General features: G+C 38.7%; 1 protein-coding gene across 11 annotated transcripts in view; it reads right to left on the bottom strand.

Moving 5' to 3' along the window:
- Positions 1-20,027, bottom strand: part of SULF2 (sulfatase 2) — an 84,344-nt gene that overhangs the window by 49,455 nt on the left and 14,862 nt on the right. For 2 of the 11 annotated variants that reach the window (XM_063172697.1, XM_063172705.1), the window contains exon 1: positions 11,946-12,197. The exons of 5 other annotated variants lie outside the window; for them this stretch is intronic. Coding sequence is in view for 1 of the 6 variants with exons in the window: in XM_063172705.1 (XP_063028775.1) it covers positions 11,946-11,964 (19 nt within the window). In the remaining 5 variants the exon portion in view is untranslated. Of the gene's footprint in view, positions 1-2,253; positions 2,291-2,388; positions 2,601-2,621; positions 2,722-11,945; positions 12,198-20,027 lie in introns of those variants that run through there. 4 more of the 11 variants (XM_063172699.1, XM_063172706.1, XM_063172698.1 and 1 more) reach the window with 4 other exon arrangements.

The raw sequence follows: 20,027 nt of genomic DNA, 5'->3' as shown, positions 1-20,027 counted from the left end.
GAAGAGATAAAGCCAGACATCCACATTCCATTTATAAAAGAAGTCAGCAAAGGGCTGTTTCCAGGTAGCTTTTAGACCAAGGAAAGACTTCTTTATAACACTGCCCTCAGTAAACAACGTCAGTTTTACAGCAGCAGAATGCACAGGGATGACTGATGTCAGTTCTATCCTAGGTGGTATTTTTAATACGCTATTGATTAGTATTGCTTGGCAAAGATATAAGAGGCCCCATGTGCGCAAAATTAGTAACTGACAGTAGCTTGCATAGACTGGTGCTCCCAAGCTCCCTAATGGAAGTCCCAGCACAACTGTCTACTGCATAAGCTCTGTGCAACTTCAATGAAGTCAGGTAATTCAGTTATTGCAACATAACCAAGAATAACATCAGACTCTTCCTGCAACTCTGTATCAAATAAATGTCTACTTCAAGTCTACTTCTAGAAATTACTGCTTCTAGTAATGTTTGCATTAACTGGCTTTGAGTTTTATTTGTTTTGGCTTGTTTTCCTTTCAAATAAGTATACTACAAAACACTAAGTACAGAATTGGTATGACAAGTTCAACTTGCCCAGCAGCCACCACAGAACAAGGTAACTGCATGTGATCCGCACAGTGGAACTGCACATTAAGGGAAAACTGGCTGGAGAGAAGCAACACACACCTGCTCTCAATTTGGCTGGAGCCAATGCCAGGTGGATTATTTAAGCAGACCTAGGTGTGTAATTCATCCAGCGTTTAAATTCATTGAAATACATGGTGCTGGAGACATTACCTAGCAACTGACCCAATCAGATCCATTCTACCACTTAAATGGATTCAGCTGCGCTGCTGTTCTTTTAACTGGAGTCACTCCTTTGCATCGAGCTTCGGTTATGCTAGGTTTTCTCTCACTAAAGCTGTCAGCCATCACTTCAAACCATTATATTGTGTTTGTAAGAGATAAACACATTTTCATATGTGGATTGGGAAGAATCTTGTCTGCAATCTAACAAGGTTCCCATGGGAAGACTGGTACCAACATTACTGCTGTAATCTAACAACATGCTGCGTTTGCTTATAGTTTTCTACTTTCTGATTTTTTTTCCCCTCAGGCAGTCAAAAATTTATGAGAAAATACAAAAATCAAATCCCCAGTGCTAAATGTGACTCCTGAAGATTACAGTTGTGCTGATTTACAGTCACTGAATTACTATCAAGACACATTCTTCTGACTTGCTTGCCTTATGCTGGTGAACACTAGACAAAAATGAAATATTTATCACAGAGAAGCTTGGTCATATTACAAAATCTCATTCATATTTTGTAACTTTATTTTAAATAAAACAGAATTGTAAATTAATTATAAATTTCCCTAGGACTTGATATTTTAAGAAATGCTCTAAGCACCTGAATCTACTTTCTTTCTGCCCACTGCTTGAATATTACTGTCAGAGTTTCCCAGTGACACACAAAGAATTAATTAGTCCTCTGATAGGTAAAATTGCTATTTGGATCCCCCAAATACAGAATAATAAACACATTTTTTTGCACCGTACGCAACACCCAACAACAACTTGAAAGAAACAAAGAATCATTTTGCTATTTTACCTATTATCATCACACATTTTTATTTAATAGATGCAATTTTACTTTAATGATAATTATATTAACTTGGATTAAGTACAATAAAAACCACAGACTTATACTTCTGAAAATACTGTAAGGGAATGAGTTCAAGTGCATCAAGACAGAAAAAGTAGGCAAAACTAGATACCATTACACAAATACATCCTCCCAAATAAACACTTTTTTGGAGCCGTATACTGGGGGGGGGGGGGGGCGATCTCCCTGTGTTTATACAGCTGCAAACACACAGAGGCGTTCAGATACACACTCCGTCCGGATCGGTCCGGTGATGTGCCAAACGTGAAGCTGAGCGCTATGGTATCCAGTTGTTTTCGGGGAACTGTTTTCCGCACAGCCTCGGCGCGGCTCCCTCAGCCCGCACCCTCGGACGCCCCTGCGGCCGCCCAGGCCCGCTCCCACTGACGAGGGGACGGCACGAACCGCCCGGCCGGTCCGCAGCCCACGGCGGCAGCCAGCGAGCGCCCACCCGCCAGGCCGGGCCGGCAGGGCCGCAGCAGGGCGGGGGAGCTCCGCAGAGCTTCCAGCACGGCTGGCGGAGGCCGGTGGGACGACATCGCCTCCAGTCCCCGCCCGCCTCTCGGGCCCCCTCGCTCAACTTCCAGCCCCACCCGATGCCAACGCAACTACCTTAGACTCGCCGCCCGGCTTCCCCGCGACAGCAGGCTGGCTCTGTAGCCAGCAGCCTCACAAGCGGCACGGCCGCCCGTAGCTCGCGAGGCGGGGCGGGGGCTCCGGACCTCCCCTCTAGCACTCCCCACTTACCCGCGGAACCGGCGCTCAGCCGTGCCAGGCCAAGGCCGGCGCACCTACAGCCCGCCTGCGGAGCCCGGGGCCCGGTGGCGCGGGGAAGCGCATCCTCCGGCCGCTGTGCTGGGCAGCAGCCGAATCCCGTTTCCCAAAGAAGCGTTTAGAGGAAGCGCTCGGGCGGGTGCTGCCCCCGCCTCTTCTTCCTCCTCTCCCTTCTTCTCCCCTTCCCATTTAAAAAGTTCATTTACCTCGAGGATCCTCCTCCCGAGTTTGCGCAATGCCCAGCGGCGTGCAGGGAGGAAACCTGTCCCACCAGCCCCAGGCTTGTTCAAAGTCTAGCGGCAGCACCGCGGCGAAGACGATGGCGCAGCCCCGCACCCCGGCGCGCACGGGGAAGCCGGGAAGGTGCCAGGCTCCAAGGAGAAGGGGCCGACGCTGAGCTCCCGCCTGGTGCACAAAGCCTTTCTGATCGAAGGGGATAGTCCATGGCGGGCGGAGGAAGGGGAATTTAATTGCACTTCATAGTCTGTGCTCTTCTCGTCCCCTATCGCTAGCGCTTGCCGAGTGCTGCCAGCCCCACGCAGCAGCTACCCCCCACGCCCAGCGCTGTGGGGCGGAGGTGACGAGACTCCAAAGGGGCTGAAGGCCTGCGTCTGCCCCGGACCCTGCCCCTGTGAGGGCGAGCCTAAAGACTTCTAAAAGGTCATGCTAACACAGACGCCGTTCCACTGGTGCAGTTGAAATTAAATGGCCCGACATTCATTAGTAATTAAGAAAAGCTTAACAAAAAAAAAAACACCACAAAAACAAAAACCATAAGAATGAAACGTTTTCTTCTGGCATTCCCATGCTGATAGTGTCAGACATTCAGCACAGATTACCCCAGAATTTCCTGACACTTCTTATTACATCTAATATTCTCTCCCATCTATGATTTATTAGGACTTTTGCTTTAAAGCAAATCATTGCCCCCAGTGACCTCATCTGGACTGGAGAAGGCTAACAGTCTTGAACAATTTTTCACTGTTGGCTCTGTTCTTGGCCATGCATAGACAGATCCTAAATAAACAATTTGGGGTGTTTAAACATCTTGCTGTATGATACTGTACAGTGAAATGGCACACGCTTCCTCCAAACACAAGGATGTCACTTCTAAGTTAACAAATGTGCTCCTGTATGGACAAGAATGAGCAATAGAGGTGAAACACTGTATGCCAGTACTACAGTGTTCACACTAGGGGCTGCAACAGCACAACTGTATTGGAATAAATAAACCACTCCATAACAGGGAGTTACACTACTCATAGACCCACATGTTGTGCATAAAACAGGACGTACATCTCACTAACATTGTGATAAAATTCTTTCACTGCTTTCTGAGATAACATTTAGCTAGCAACTTTCAACTCACAATGAAACAATTCACAGGATTTTACAACACACACGTGAGCCAGGATGTCCTGATTCTGCACACTTTAGACATAAATTAGTGTCTAAAGGCAGCTGAGTCACACAGAGTCAAACAGCCTTTCAGGCCAGGAACAGAGCAAGGAACCCAGCATTCCTCTACCCTAACCACAGACCAACAGTTTGCTACTTGCAACATGCAACCTCTATAAACTACCTCTAAAGGGACTGCAAGCAGTAACTACAAAGCCAAAGAAAATACTGTTTGCTATACAGTGGTTCACACTGAAGAAGAAAATTTACTCTCTCCCTGTTTCTAGAGGACTGCAAGTGGGATTTTCCATTTTAATAAACACATGACCTAATATAAAGCTACAACTTCATTAATATAAACTACAAGCATCAAAAGATACTAAGAATTGTGTTAGTGACATTAGTCTAGGAATCTAAATTTTATTTCATGTCACTGGAAAATCTGACACAATAGATTGCTCATTTCAACGAAAGAGTACATTCACCTCACAGGGAGTGCACATAATTTCCATTAATGTTAATGGGAGTTATGCAAGTGCATTAAGAGGCTAATACAGCCCCTGCTCTGAAACAACCCTGCAAAGTGGAAGGTGCTTCCTCTTCAAGAGAATGGCATTTTCATCTCATGCATTTCAAAAGAACTCGATCTGGCACAGTTACAAAACAGGATGGGTAACAACTGTTATGCATCCAAACTTAAAGTGGTTTAGTGATTTCAGCTAGTTTTCCTATTGCCAGAAACTCACGGGATTCAGATGTATTTAAAATACTGTGGTTTATTTGAAGCCTAAGGCAATAAAATCATGGGAAATTACTGGTAAAACAAGAAGGTCTGAAAACTGACTCAAACGATGAAGAAACCTTTCAAGTATCTCCTTTTTAAATAAAGGAGGTGATTTTATTCACTACCTGGCAAAGGTTTCCATTGGTATATATGGATCATCATAGCTGATCAGAGTTCAAAAGATAAATAAAAAAGCAAGATCATTCCTTTTCACTGACACACCAGATAAACTTCAGTTTCTCTCGCAGCATGCCATTGAACAGCTTGAATTTATTTTACTGTACCTCAAATAACAAATGCCGCCTATTATCTAAAGTATTTTTCTAAAATTATCCTAGGATTTACCTATTAAAGCTAGGAGAAAACAGACATGCAGTCATTTCTTGAAATATGAGACATCCATCTATGTTGTTCGCCACAAAAATTCTTTCAAAAATTTAATCTGGAGGTTCTCTGTTCACCTTCCTCTCAAGTAGTATAACACAGAAACGGTGCAGGCTAGACTATTAAGTAAACCATGGAGTTGCATGTAAAGGGGAACCACTTTGATCCACCTGGCAGACAGTGGGGGGTCCACAGCATTATCTTTTAATCAGTCCTGAGACAATAGCTAAAACTTCAGGGTGTAAGAAGCACTCAGGGGAACTGTCACGAGAAAAGGGCAGCATGTCAATGACACAGAGAAGCAACTTCTGAGAAACAAGAAGACAGTCAGGAATCCAAAAGTCATTTAAAAAAACCTCAAAAATAGAAGATAAGCAACATGCTGTGTGAAGCGTGTCTTTTTCATAGTTGCCAAATATATCGTGCTTTCAGAGCTTGAATATTGTCCTCATGTCACATGAAACAGAAAAATAGGGTTGGGTTTCACACTTTTACATACTTAGCCAATGCCTTCTAACTTTTCTTCAGACTTGCTACTCTAGCTTTACATTAATTCATCATATGCAAACCTCTCACACCATTAGTCATTTAGATTTCTCCTCTCTGCTTTCATGTTTCTTGATGTGCACACACATGCTTTGAGCCATCTTTAAAGACCTAAATATAAAGCCAACAACAGAACATGAGCATGATCTCTCTTGCTTTTCCTCAGTATAAATTATTACAGTAATAAGTCCACAGTTATAGTAATTACACTGGTCTGAGCTCTTATGGCAAAGTTTATAGAATTTTGTTTTTTATTACTTTAAACAACTATATTTCAGTTGCATAAAGTGTGTAAATATTGCTTCATCAACGAATCAAAATGCCATTAGGAAGGCATAAACAGCATAACATGCTCTACTCCTTGATCCCTCGACAGGTGTTTTATATGACAGACTTCAGCTCAATGATTTTAAGGGCAATTGATTGACATTCACCTTTTAAAGTCAAGTTGCACTTCCAATAAATGTTCAGTCACATTATGGGGGAAAATGATTTATACATTCTGAGGTACTACAAAAAGTGAAAAAGGGGAATCCTGCCAGTAAAAGCAAAGGAGAAGGGGGGGAAAAAAAAAATCACCTAGTTTGCCTGCTCCAAATGTTAAGCCTCACACTCTTCTGCGTGAAAATAAAGATTAAGTATAGTACACTGAATTTAGTTACGAGTTCACAACACATGATATAATTCTAGTTTAATATTAATATAATTAATTTTGATCATAATTTGTAACAGTGAATGCAAGCTTTTTAGCAAAATATTGAAGCAACAAAGATGATGAGGAGGCTGTAACAGCAATAAAAAGAACACCCTAGTGCACTGACAAAAGTTATAGTTCATCTATCCAAACAACAAACCCAAAACAAATCCTTCCCGCAATGCCAAAGAGAAATTCATAAGAAAAAAAAAGGCAGAATCCTGAAGCTCACATATAAAATTACTATCTGTGTCCTGAGTATTAATACTATAAATAATGCTCAAGGATGCATTTGAAGGATGAAGAGTGTTAACTCAATGAACTATTGTTGGTCACACAGTCCATAAAAATAAGAACTGTAGCCTGCATTTACCCCATTTATAAGTGACCCTTAAAATAGCAGCCTGTAGTCAGTAATAATTAAGTAATTTATTTTAATAAAGACTTTTCCTTTTTATAAAGAATTAATATTTTTCTTTTGTGCGTCCTGACCTTATTTTCCTTTATTGGCTTTCAACAGGTGGTACTACAGTGCTCAGGCTGCCTCCTCTTCCAATATCTGGATGTTTTATGGATATGGAGCAACGGGCCAATCATCAACTGAACACATTTTTTAATCGATGATTAGCTGCACTCTCAGCACAATTTGGTATGTGATGCAAAATGTGAAATACTACCATACTAATTTTTACTAAAAATTCTCCTAAGGAAGACAACAGTCACTCCCTTATGTAAATAACATTTCCTAAGAAAATAGTAAAGTGTGTAATGATAAAATACTCCATATCTATCTAAAAACAACTATGCTCTGATTTGCATGTATTAAAGCAGAAAAACATAAAATCAACTGATAAAGAGGATGGCTAGAACAGCAGGCCTCAGCACGACAACCTGCAGTGTTTCCTGAGGTCCCCCGGGCATTCACCATTAGCCAAGGGTCTCCTCACATGACTGCACTGGCTCCATTTCTCTCCAGCAGCCCAGTCCTAGCACCCTGAACGGTCACCTCCATGTCCTGCCTCTGCACATTTCACACACTGGCACAGGTATACAATCTATGTTATGCACTTTTTGCCATAGAAAGGATTTGTTTGCAGTCTTTGGGTTTAGGTGAACTTGAGGCACCTACAGCAGAAGTACTTTCACTTACAAAGACCTATCCTGTAGACACAAAGTCCAACTGGATGCACCTGGACTTTACCTCTATTAGGAAAGCTAATACTACTAAGGAAAGCTACTTACTCTGCTTTTCATTGTCTTTTAATTACCACTCTGCAGCAGCTCTCCCCCTCTAGCTCAAATACTTTATATAATAAAAAAAAATTATATATATATATATGGATATGACCAAATATTTGTATATTCTAAGCTGGGCTTCAAATGGATATTAGCAAGAAATATTAGGAGAGAAAATTACACAACTGCATGCATTTTGCACATGCAGAAAGTAATTTTCTTTTTCTCTTGCCTCAATAGCACAAGTGAGGCAAAGCTTATGGTGGGATGCGATACCTGTTATTAGATCCACCGCTACAGATGGGAACGAACAGACACAGCCTCAGGCATATCAAGCAATTCAGATCTGAAACAGAAGCAGCTATCTTCAAAGTTAAGCTGCTCTACATTTAACTAATGTTTTAATCAAGTCATGTGAAAGAAAAGTAGTTCAGATCTCTGATAGAGGAAGGCCTGCTAAAAAAGAAAAAGGAGACAGATTCTTAAAATAAGGTAGTAACTCATCTGCTGAAAAACACAGACTTGTTACTGAGGTGGGAGAAATGAGAAGAGAGGCTAAGAAAATTACAATACATCTTTAAAACCTATGTCTAATAAGTCTATCATTTTTGCCTTTTATCAGAATGATGAATTTTAATATTAAAGGCTTATGTTTTGAAGGTGTTTTCTGGCTTTCCCTTGAGGGTCAGGATTGATTAATCAGAGATAGTTACTTTATGAGAAATGTTCATCTATCAGTCACTGGCATCTCCCTTCTGATCATCGGCAAGGACCTTGAAGATTTCTTGATTCCCTTTGTGTAAGGTCATTTGGTGCATTTGGGTATGCAGGTTACTTCCTCTAGAGACTACAGAGATATATCAGCAAGTACATATGCAGTTTTGATAGTATTATGGTAACTTCATTACTGGTAATATGCAGTCTTTTGAAAGATATAATGTGCATTCTTAAAATAGAAACTACTATAATTTTGAAAAAGTTGGTTTTTAATGACAAATCAGTTTCATTTTTTTCCACCAGGTATCAAGGGTAGAGATTATTTATATAATGCTCCAGGGACATTGAAGCCATCCAAATTCCTTCTGCTTTGTTCAAGACAAAAAAGACATTGAAACAGAAACAGGTGCTGCCACCAGCTAAAGAACAGTTTACTTTCATTGCTAAAATGTTAAAAATAAAGTTGAACCTATATATGAGCTTTAGCATCAGTGCCCTCCCTTTAGAGTTTACAGTCTTCCATAAGGTAGTGGCAAGTTTTCTGCATACGAAAAAACCTTGATCAAAACTACAATACTATACCATTAATGGCCACTGACCCAGTGATGTCTCAAATCATAGAATTTTTTGGGCTGGAAGGGACTTAAGGATCATTCCTTCCAATCTCCTGCCAGAGGAAAAAGTGTCCCTCCTCCCAGAGGACACTTTCCTCTGTCCCAGTTTGCTCCAAGGCCTGTCCAACCTGGCCTTGATACTTTCAGCGACTGGGCAGACACTTCCCTGGGCAACCTGCGCCACTCCCTCAGGTGCCACCCTCAGAAGAATTAAACATCATGGTTGCCCTTCAGGCTTAGAATACATATTATTTCTGATTTCCATAATTATGTCTTATTCCGAATTCAGAGAGAAATGTATTAATAACTAGAAGCACAGTTTATTTTTCCATCACTGCAAAGCTCTGGCATTATCAGTAAGAGACAAATTACAGGTAAGATATCTTACTTATAGTAAGTCTCATTTACAGGCCTAAAATAGAGAGGACTGATTTTTCAGAAGTAGTAAGCAGCCACACAAAACAGTTCTGAAAATTTATGTAGCTTTTTTTAAGTCCTGAAACTGTAGTTGAACACTCTTGATGTCTGGCAATGAAACCTCTTTATTTGTACTTAGTTCACTTTGTGTTATTAGTATGCTCATCATTCTCATGACTGACTCCAGTGGTAATTCTTGAGAATCCCAAAGTACTTCCCATGCCAGACACGAGTGTCTGACATGACATCTGAGTATATTTCCACATAGATTATTTTTCACCGACAGGTTGAACCTCACAGACTAGAGCTGCAAATGTCAGGACACTTGAAAAATTTCATATGCCCAGCTTAGAAGTCCATATATAAAAGTGCCCAGAGCATTCTGACTTAGCTCCATGCTTTGTCATCTTCTGTGCTGCTGCAGTGAGGCACAGAGATGATGTACCAAATTAGAATGGCAAACAAGTTCTCTAGTCCATTTTCACCTACGAAAAAAAAGTGAAAGCTTATACAAGAAGCCTGTACTCACTAAAATGAAAAAAAAAGTTAAAAGACAAAATGATTCAGAAAATTCCAGCAGGCAATATATTCCGTTGCTGGAGGCAGAAAATTTGATGGCTTGAGCTGCAGCCTAGGTCACAGCCCCAAAATCTTACATGGAGAGTATCACTACTGTTAGTTCACTGATTGAGAAAAGGTCAACCCATGAATGTGTCTGCCAGAATATATTTTTTCTGGCTACATCCTAAATTGTTCCTATATTTCTGCCAGTTTGGATGGATCAAATAAATATAAACTGTCTGTATAGACAGTAAATAACAATAAATCCCTGTGTATAGGTTCCTTCCCTTTAAACAGCTCCAAAAGGCAATAAAAGCCAGGAGAGAAGAGAGAAGCAGGCCCAGAATGAAAGCCAACAAGAAACAATGGACTGCATGCAATAAAATTTAATACAGTGCAGTGACCCATTCAAATGATGCAACTCCACTGATCGTATGAAACATAAATTAATTGCCCAGGAACACACATAATTGGCAACTAAATCAATCACAGCCTCTGTTTGTGCCAACTTCCTTCTCTTTACTGGTAGAAAGCTTTTTCAAAGTGCTTTTGCTCTTTCAGAAAGCTTTTTATTTCTTGCACCATAGTTCAGTCAAGAATGTTAAAGAAAAAATGGTAGATTAATTACTTGAAATAATTGGAAAACACCTCAGGATATTGTTTCTGCTCTTCTGGAAAAAAGGGTTAAAATTAAAATAGCTGATTTTAATGCAATTGAAAGATCAGTACCAGACCCCATGGCAAACTATCAGTATGTGTGATAAACGAAAAGAGGTTGCTGCAAGAATGCTGAGATGCCACTGAGCAATGAATCTAAGGGTCTAAGATGGCCACAGCTTCCTGAACTCACTGTGAAAGTGAATTAAGTATCACAATCACTAGATGAAAGTTTCACAAAGAAGACATAAATCCTCCAGAACAGATTTGTGTAAGATAAGTGGGCTCCATATATCTAGGAAAGACATGCATATGTATAAGTAGATCCAAGGGGTAAGGAGGATACAAGATAAGAATAGATCAGAGTAGGATTTTTACTGAAGAAGTAATAGGTTATGCGAAATGTAAGGCACAACAAGATTTCAAAGTTAATTTTTTTCAATACGGAAGAAGTAAGGAAGCACACAAGAGACCTGATGGTGAGAATAAAACCTGTAACAGTGATGACACATCCATTAAAAGCCACAGGATGAATTTAGGCGTCTAGAATGTAACTGTGCAAGGAGTTGGTACTGAAAACTAAGATAATGATGAGCACTTGCACTCAGAATAGTTGAAGTTACTCTAGATTTCTCATGCTGAAGACTGAACCAGTTGTAACACCAAGCTTTAGTTTATTCAAAGATAGAAAGAAAAAAGCCAAAGACTTCACCACTGCTCTATTTTTCTAACTGAATGAAGAACCTTTGCAAGTCTTTGGTTTGCCATGAAGGGTTTCATTACAGAAAGAGGAAGCCATCCCCCACATCTATGGAGATGTTGCTCTGTGCTGTAACACACGGTCCTTCGGGATCCCTGCTATTTTATCTGCCCCAGGAAGAGATTTCTATGCTTCTCTGAGTTTGCTCTCACCCACACACCTTTAGAAATGCAGACATATTTTGCTGTGCAGAAACAGCTTTGTGGTACCTTAGATATTACTGTTTTCAAGGATGCAAATTCAGAACTCTTAAAATACAGGATTTCAACTGAAATCCATAGCACTGCTTCCTGCAGAAGCTGGACTGGAAGGTTTTCTTCTCTGACATGGACAACTTAACTCTCAGCTACAAACGGCTAACAAATCTTTTCCAGTTATGTAATACTAACTCCTCTCCGTTTCTATATATTTTCATCTTTGTTGAGCAAGGTCAGGAAACAAGTCCTGTCTCTAGCTAGTCCTCTCTGTTGTCAACAACCAAATTCTAGGCATTGCTGAGCATATATCATTATTTTTTTCCATTATGCCATAGAGCTCGAGCTTTTATGTCCTTGGCATGTCTGTCTTTTCACTCCTTTAGCAACATTCCTTTATCCCCTGCTTTAGTAAGTGTAATTACCATCTTACAAAACCACGTCAACACTTGCATCTTTATGCACACATTTACAGTAATCAACAATACTATTTCTTTTCTTTGCCAACAGTCTTGACAACTTTAAACTGTACAAGAAGTAAACAATTTTAACTACAAAGTTTACATACCTGTTTCTTTATGCAGCATGTAATTTATACTCAGAATAACAGCACCACAAGAGACAATGATGAAGAAGCGAGATTTTTTTCACTGCATTTTAAAATGGCTGCAGCAGATGCCTTTTTTTAGACCTTGGAAGATTGATGATTCCATTACTTGTAGTATTCAGCAATCAAATCTCTGAGTTTAGGCTAAAGTGAGTACTTTTCCTTACTTTGCATCTTCCATTACACTGATATTAATCATATTTAACCATTCATTTACCTCTTACTGCTACTGCATTTTGAGAGGACTGGCACATTATTGATTTTTGACTTTTACCCTTTAGAAGCTGGGTAAAGGGCTTTGCAGTTGCTTAATCAAAAGTGACATGATGAGGGCAGGGGAGCTGCAGACCTCAGCGAAATAGCAACTAAACAACATGCCAAGTTATGATAAAATTAAATTAAGAGTCAACAAAGAAAGCAAAATATAATAAACAAAAATTATAGCAGATAACCTCTATAGCAGACCACAGAGTACAAAGCACTCCTTTGCCTTGCAAAACACATTGCTAGGAAAGAGGAGACCAAGATTAAGAAGGAAGTTAAACTACAAATTACCACAAAAAGAAAAATGCAAAGGCATGTTCTGTTACAGAATTGTCAGTTAATGTGATTTGGCTCAAGCAAATTCTCAGTTGTTTATCAAGCTTTTTTCTCACAGGAAGCATCACTTCAGCACTCCAACTAGCAACTGTAACAAGAACAATACACAATGTAATATTTTGATAGCTGGCTTCTTCTCTGCTTGCTAAAAAAATGGTATTTTTAAGAAAGTCAAAGAACTCCATTTGTATCTTTTTAAAGAGTGCATATAAACCCTTAATTTCATCTACAATAGCTAGCAAATTCTGCAGTAAACAATAGATATAAGTACATTATAAACCATAAGAACAGCAGTAATGTTGGCTTCATATTTTAGAAGAAAGGCCCACATGGAAAAAAAAAGTGCATAAGAGATAGTTTAAATTGTCAGGTTCTCATACAACTGAGTTAGAGAGGAACAACTAGAAGGGGGAGAATTTGTGGACTTACAAATAAAAGAGCTTCAGTTCCTATTGCTCTTTCCTGAAATTCTCAGCTTTATTGGTTTTTGACCCTTGACATAATGTTTTGGTCTGTTTGTCCTAAGTTATGCCACCCCAATTCCACTAACCTCAGTGTAGAATATGAGAACCAGAGGAAATCAAATTAATTTATCAAGAAATATCTTTCATTAATGTGCTTATTTTTCTGTGTACCACATTATTATAATGTGTTACACCCTGGCAAAAGATATTCCCAAAATCAAACTACGTGGACCAGTGCAACTCTCATCAGAAGTTTGTCATGCATCTACAGCACTTAATTGTCAGTAACTGTTTACACTATGGCTACTATGCAGTAGTATTTCAGGTCAGATGCCAGTGACCTCTCTAGGATCTCTGCTGCTGAGTAAAATCATATATTTTGTCAAAGGCCACTGCAAACATTCCAGTATAACTTATTTTGCAAGTTAAATGGGAACATACAAGGTGTGCCATCCATAGCATGACTTTAATCTGGCACAAAGAACGCAAGTGAAGTAGTTCTGATATGAAAGGTGGCACTACTGCAGGGGAGGTGCTGTTCCCTGGCTACATTAACTGAATGAAGATTATTAATAAACTGTTTATGAAAGTGAAGCTGACCCCTTAGAATGTGATAAATGACAGAAGAAGTTCAAGAAAGGAAAATCAATAATGATACATCTTTAAACATAGTACACATAAGCCTACACATGTCCAAACAGCATGGGGTAACTCCCCTAGCCAGATTTTCATCTGTCTGGCAAAAGATACTGTCAAAAAGAAAGGGTCCTTTGGGAGAAATTTGAAATGGAGGATTTCAAGACTGTACCTTAAACAGAAATTGCTAGTAAATTTTCAAAGCCTTGTGATGTTATACCTACAAGTTGTCTGAATTCCAGTTTTTCACAATCTGCTACATTTTCATTTAAGTATAATGCAAGAAAATAAAATTGCAATGCTCTTACTTAAACAGTATGATTTGCAAGCTCTTGTATCAAAAAGGAAAGTAAAAATATTAAGCGAAAGGGAGAACATTAAAATTTAGGAAATGGTGTTGTTCATACACTGTAATTCATGTACAGCCCACTCACTTTAATTGTACAATTAAAAATATTTTCATAAATGCTTCAGCATAAAGAGTGCAATAACAAAATACAAAGGTTTTCTTTCTGGGGGTGTTCAGTGTCTTGGCAGATCAGAAGAAATATTGGTGGAAAGGCCTTCTGAACTCTGCTTTCCTGAGTTCACTCTTAAGGACAGCATATGTAAATACTAATTGGTCAAAAAGCAGAAGAAAGAGAAAACGAAGTTACAAAACAAAACAAAACAAAGGGGCTGTTTTGTTGGGTTGTTTTTTCCCTTCCCAGAAAGCTGCTAGGCATGCAAATGAAACCATGGATCATATAATCAACACTGGTTTTAGTTTTTGCACCTGAGTAAGATTGTTAAATCAGAAAGACCGGTCCCACAACATCCTCAGCTGAGTCTCTGCTCCACGTGAGAACAGTTCTTAACACACACACAAAAGAAACTGAATTTTTTCTCCCTAAAGGCTTTTTTTCCTTTTCCTAGAAAACAATTGTATAGCATTTTCTCAAAATTCAATGGTGTCAAACTGTCAGAAAAAGCTTTGAGAGACACTAACACATTCCAAAGTTCTTACAAAATAAAAGACAGCAAGCAATGCAATTACAGGAGGTAATCCCTGCTTATTCTCTACTATGAATGTGTGCTCTATATTCTGTGGTCTGTTGTCAAGAGAACTGTAAGATGGTATCCTATAATTGTTACCATTGAATTGTGGTTTCAAATAACATGAAATGAAACCTATCTTTTATAGTACAAAGATCTTAGCTGATATCTCTTTCTTCCTTAGTCTTATCATTATTTACAGCAATTCTGAGCAGTAGGGCCTCCTATTTACTCAGACAGAAACATGGTGTGCTTCTTATCTGCAATACTCAACCCTTCTGACAGGCATCATGAAAGTTTAACATCACCTTTCAACCTTACCTCAATCCAGCCATTTCATGAGATCTTTTACTTTGACTGGACACTTAGACTAGCTCGTAGTTGCTGCGACCAACTCTAATGCAGGAGTTTTGATGAAATGGCAGGGAAGTAACTGGCTCCCCAGCTATAGGTAACCTGATAAAAAGGCTACTGCTCACCAAATACTGACTAAAGGCAAATTTATCTATATTTTTTCCTTATTCTGCCTCCACTCCAGTTAAAAAAGAATATCAAAAATACAAATGTTTCTTACTAATCACTACAACACATTTTATATATTTAATTTCTAAAATACAAGTCTCTTCATCCAAATAATCCTACCAATTCATGTTATGCACAATATTCAGTTCCCTACTAACAAAAAAAACAGCCCCAGAAGGAGACAACAACTATTTTTCTGATACTATGTGGCAAAGTAGTGCCAAAGTCAGAAGCTGCGGAATATAACTACACTGTAAAAACAATGCAATTATCCCTGTTATATTTCATAATTTGAGTAAATTAAAGCAAAATGCTCAGTGCTCACACTAGTCAGCAGCAGTAAATTCCAGTAAAACTAGTTTAAATTTGGACTACTATTTTGTATAAAATGTTAGTGTTTAAGTAACGAAGAATTTGGTTGCTTGGGTTTCATGCAGTTGATATTATTTTACATTGCATTGCAGGAAATCTAAGCCAAAGAAGCAGGGTAGAACACAGCTGAGTTTGTGGGCATATATTTCCATTTTTTGACACCAAACAGTGTTTGAAAATATGAACCAAACTTATTTGCCTATAAGACTTGAAAAGAATATTCACCATTTTGATTCAATTCTAATGATTGACATGATTACAGCTCCAGGCAATGAGTTGGTCACACAGCCTAACAGTCTGAAAAGAGCAGCAGTAAAATGAATGGAATGAGAGTTTGTTAGTTACTCAGACCCCAGAGATCTTGAATTCCACAAATTCTGGTTGGCATCATGCACTGAATCACAGAAACATCCCAAGAGAACAAAACAATAATAAAGCACACTGCATCATATGATATCCACTCTGACTACCAAACAGTTAATTCAAACCAATGCAGTTTTGAGGATGTAACAGCAAAGTATCTAAAGCTAAAATAATAAAGTGCCGAATATAATAAAGTCATTTCAGAGTGATAGTGCTGAATCATTAAACTTGGAACAAGCAAACTCTTACTACACTGAACACAGAGATAAAGCTGGCCTTGCTCTTGCTGTCTCTGAGGTTACATGATAGATTTTAACCATTGTTCAATGGCTAAGCAGACAAGAATCATAGCATATCTGCTTCTTGGTATCCTTCCTATCCAGAAGGATACCAATTGGTCAAAAATATTCACTCAGGCAAAAAGGTACCTAGTAAAAGCAAACAGGGAGCTCCCTTTAACTTGCTAGCAGAGCAAGTAATGCATGGTGGCTTCGAGAAGATTTATCTGTCACTTGTATTCCTCTTTCAGTGGCTATACATACATGCTTTTCTTAAGTCTAGTTGCATGCTGATCCAGACTCTGGCATAGAAATTGGAAATAAAAAAAAAAAAAAAAAGCTCATTTTGGCAACAGGAGGCCTTCCTGAAAGCATAGTAACTGAACTCTGACACTACTCAGATTCTCTGAATCAACAGAGGCCATTCAATTCGACATCTGTTCAGCAAAGCTAATCACATTCAGTGTTTAAACTTTAGAGCAGACAGTGAGATGAATTAGAAATCTGAATTCTTAGCAAGTAGAACAGGAAACTATTTGCAAGTTTTTAAAAGCCAAAAATTCCCAGGGTTCCCTTAGATGAAGAAAATTTGAGATGTTTGCTTTGGAGTTTTAACTCTCCACTCAGCAAACATACACTGTACCATTAGTTGTCAAAACAACTAAACTACTGTCCTAACAGCTCCACTATTGGAAGTCTACTTTGCTTTGCAAATCAATTATTAAAACTGTTCTCTCAAGAAAAATAGATCCTTTCCCCATGTTTTTCTTCATTTATAGCACTATAAGTGAACTATTTTACAAAACAAGCATTATTCCAATAAAGCAAATAAGCTGAGGTAGGTAAATCACAATCTCATTGACAATAAGTTTTATGAAAAATTAAGTAGCGGACATACAGCAACATTACCATGAGCCTCTTACTCACACTGCTGTATTTCTCAGCATGACACTGGCACAACTTTGTTTCTGAGGTATAAAGATACTCCTAATTAAATCTTCATTCTTCAGTGTACCAGGATTTATTCTTCTTTATATGAGCTGGGATTATTCTATTTAATGATGAAAAATGTTAATTTTCTGCCTAAATTCACCAAATTACAGATGGGATTTCCTTACAATTTTTTGTTGTTTCCAATTTCTTTAAAATAAAGTGCAACACATTATTTTGGTTGAAATTAATTGCACTACTATTCCAGTCCCCAGAGCAGGCATCTGAACAGCATCATTCTTAAAAAATTTCCAGTTTAACATATGGGTAGTATTTTGGAGTGATCTTAATCCACAGTCATAAAATTCCACGTAATTGCCTGTGTCTTAATGGCCTTAGGCTTTGAATACAATCACGGGTCTTTGAACACTGCCTGTCACTTTTAGTGCTTGAGTATTGACATTGTATCTCTTTTAGGTTCTTTTCAGCCCTTTATGACAATGCCAATTAATAATGCATCATTCTCTCTCCTCTAGGTAATTTTAATTGCTGTAATTTATGTCCCTAGACAATTCTTGCACTACAGATGGAATCTATACTACTGTAACAATTTAGAAGATCACACTCTCAAGGTCCTTAGCAGATAAACAATACAATTTCAAGTTTATAGACATCATCTATAATTGACATCAATTACTGTTCAAGGAAACAATGATATTACAGGTAATAAACAGATCATTTTTATGTTCTGGAGCAGTGTGAATTTCACCATTAAGGCTTTGACAATTAATTGTAGCTTCGCATATCTTTACAAAGATACTCAGATGCCTTGAAAGGGAAAAATGCACCTGAAATTAGCAAATAGAGATACTTCAATATACACATTTCTTCAACGAGGCCTATACCTTTACATAGATATTCTCAGAAATACATGAACACCACCTCTGAGGTAGTATTAGAAGGCAGCATAAACATTCAGGTTTAAAGCCTGAGACAGTACGTAAGATCAACTTCAGCTTTTTATTAAAACATGCTAGCAAACTCATGGGCACAAAAATAAAGCAAAAAGAAGAACTGTTTATCACTAATCTATTCAGCTCTACAGATAGCGCAAAATGAAGGGTATGGTGTCCCATATTAGATTATTCAGTTCATCCCCTTGCCAGTATTAGGGATGCTTCACAAATCATATTCCAGTATTTTGCTTAGTACAGCTTACATTGATCCATAGCCCTGTGAAGTTCAGTCTCTCTGTTTTTACTGTTATCTCCTGATACTTTCAATCCACTTCATCAAAACCATCAAGCTCCTTGTGCTGCGGTTTCCATTTCCCTTCCAAAGCCAAGCATCTTTCTGGCCTAAAGCATCACACCCTAGTCTCATGAATTACTTTTCTGAAGCACATTGGCCCCATTCATCTCTGTCCAATGGACATTAAAACATTTCCCCTTTCATGGAGGATGAAAGTTCAGATGAATGGTTCAACTTCAACAAGATCAGAAATCCATTAAAAAAGATGTGAGTGGCTAACTTGCTTGCTACCTCAGTAGACAAATATATACACTGGATTTAACTTACTCCTACCTGGAGTTCACTGGAACAATATTGCAGATTACTTTAAGACTAGTCCCTGGGTTCAGTGTTGTACTGAATGAGACTAAAGATCCTGCACATAATTCGCTATTTCTGCTATCGATATAAGTATTATATTTCATTCAAATGACGGCCCTCAGGCACAGTAATAACTGTAATTCTTGCATAACAAATGTGCACCTGGTTAAGCAATCAAATAAATTCACCTCTACAAGTGCCACAGATGGTGCAATTTGTCCCAGTCATCTTTCACTGATCCTTTCTCTTTAGACACAGTGCTGTTTTTAACAGATGAGACGACTAAATGAAAGAGAGACTGAAAAGCAAAACTTGCTGTGTCTAGCAATGCATATATCATCATTCAATTTCCAAGCACCTACTGAAGAATTTCTGAAACAGTACACATTTTAAATTAGTCTATAGTGAACTCTACTGTTGCATGTTATCCTTGGAACTCATCTGAAATACTCCATAAATTTACAGGCACAAGTAAACAGAAAAAGGTGAAATCCTTTATCACTCTGGTAATACATGTTAAGCCAAAGCATGCCAACTTACACAGGTGACATCCATCATTCTTCTTCATTTTTAGAAATTATCAATTTACACCTGCAGACGAAGTTTGCATCTAATGACTTCAGCATTACTGTCAAACTCATTTTGAATTTTTTTTTTGTGCCATACATCTGACAAACCTCCTACTGTTGTGAACTGTCATAGCAGATGAGTCACTTAAGAGGTATATACCCTACTCATATCTTATTTAGCACTGCAGTATTTCCTTTTAATGTCACGTATTGTACCTTATTCTCAAGCTGGGGAAAAGCTCAGCTTCATATTCATATCTGCTCATAGTTCTGATGACTCCTTCTAGTTTTCCCTCTAAGGCATAAAATGTGCAGAGGTGTACCTTCTCTCATGTCTTTCAGAAGAAACATCCTATTCCAATCTCTGCTACCTTCTTTTAACTCCACACACTCACCTCCTTCTCCACTTTTCAGTCTCTAGTAACAAATGCATGGGCAACAGCCACTTTTCTTTCAGACCTGTATCTGAGGATAGCCAACATGTCAGACCCACAAAATGAACAAATGCCTTTTTCTTTCCACATAAAAAACTCCCCTTCCCCCAAGCTGACAAACTGGATCTCTTCTTCACACAGTTAGTCTCTGCAAACTGCTAACGGAAACAAGACATCTTCAAAGAGAAATAAAGAGGCAAGACTAAATGCCTTTTCTCTTCCTACTGAA

Source organism: Melospiza melodia, chromosome 19 (assembly GCF_035770615.1).
Source record: "Melospiza melodia melodia isolate bMelMel2 chromosome 19, bMelMel2.pri, whole genome shotgun sequence".
NCBI lineage: Eukaryota > Metazoa > Chordata > Aves > Passeriformes > Passerellidae > Melospiza > Melospiza melodia.
Note: the sequence above shows the minus strand (reverse complement) of the source record. Positions and strands in the feature narration are given on the sequence as shown.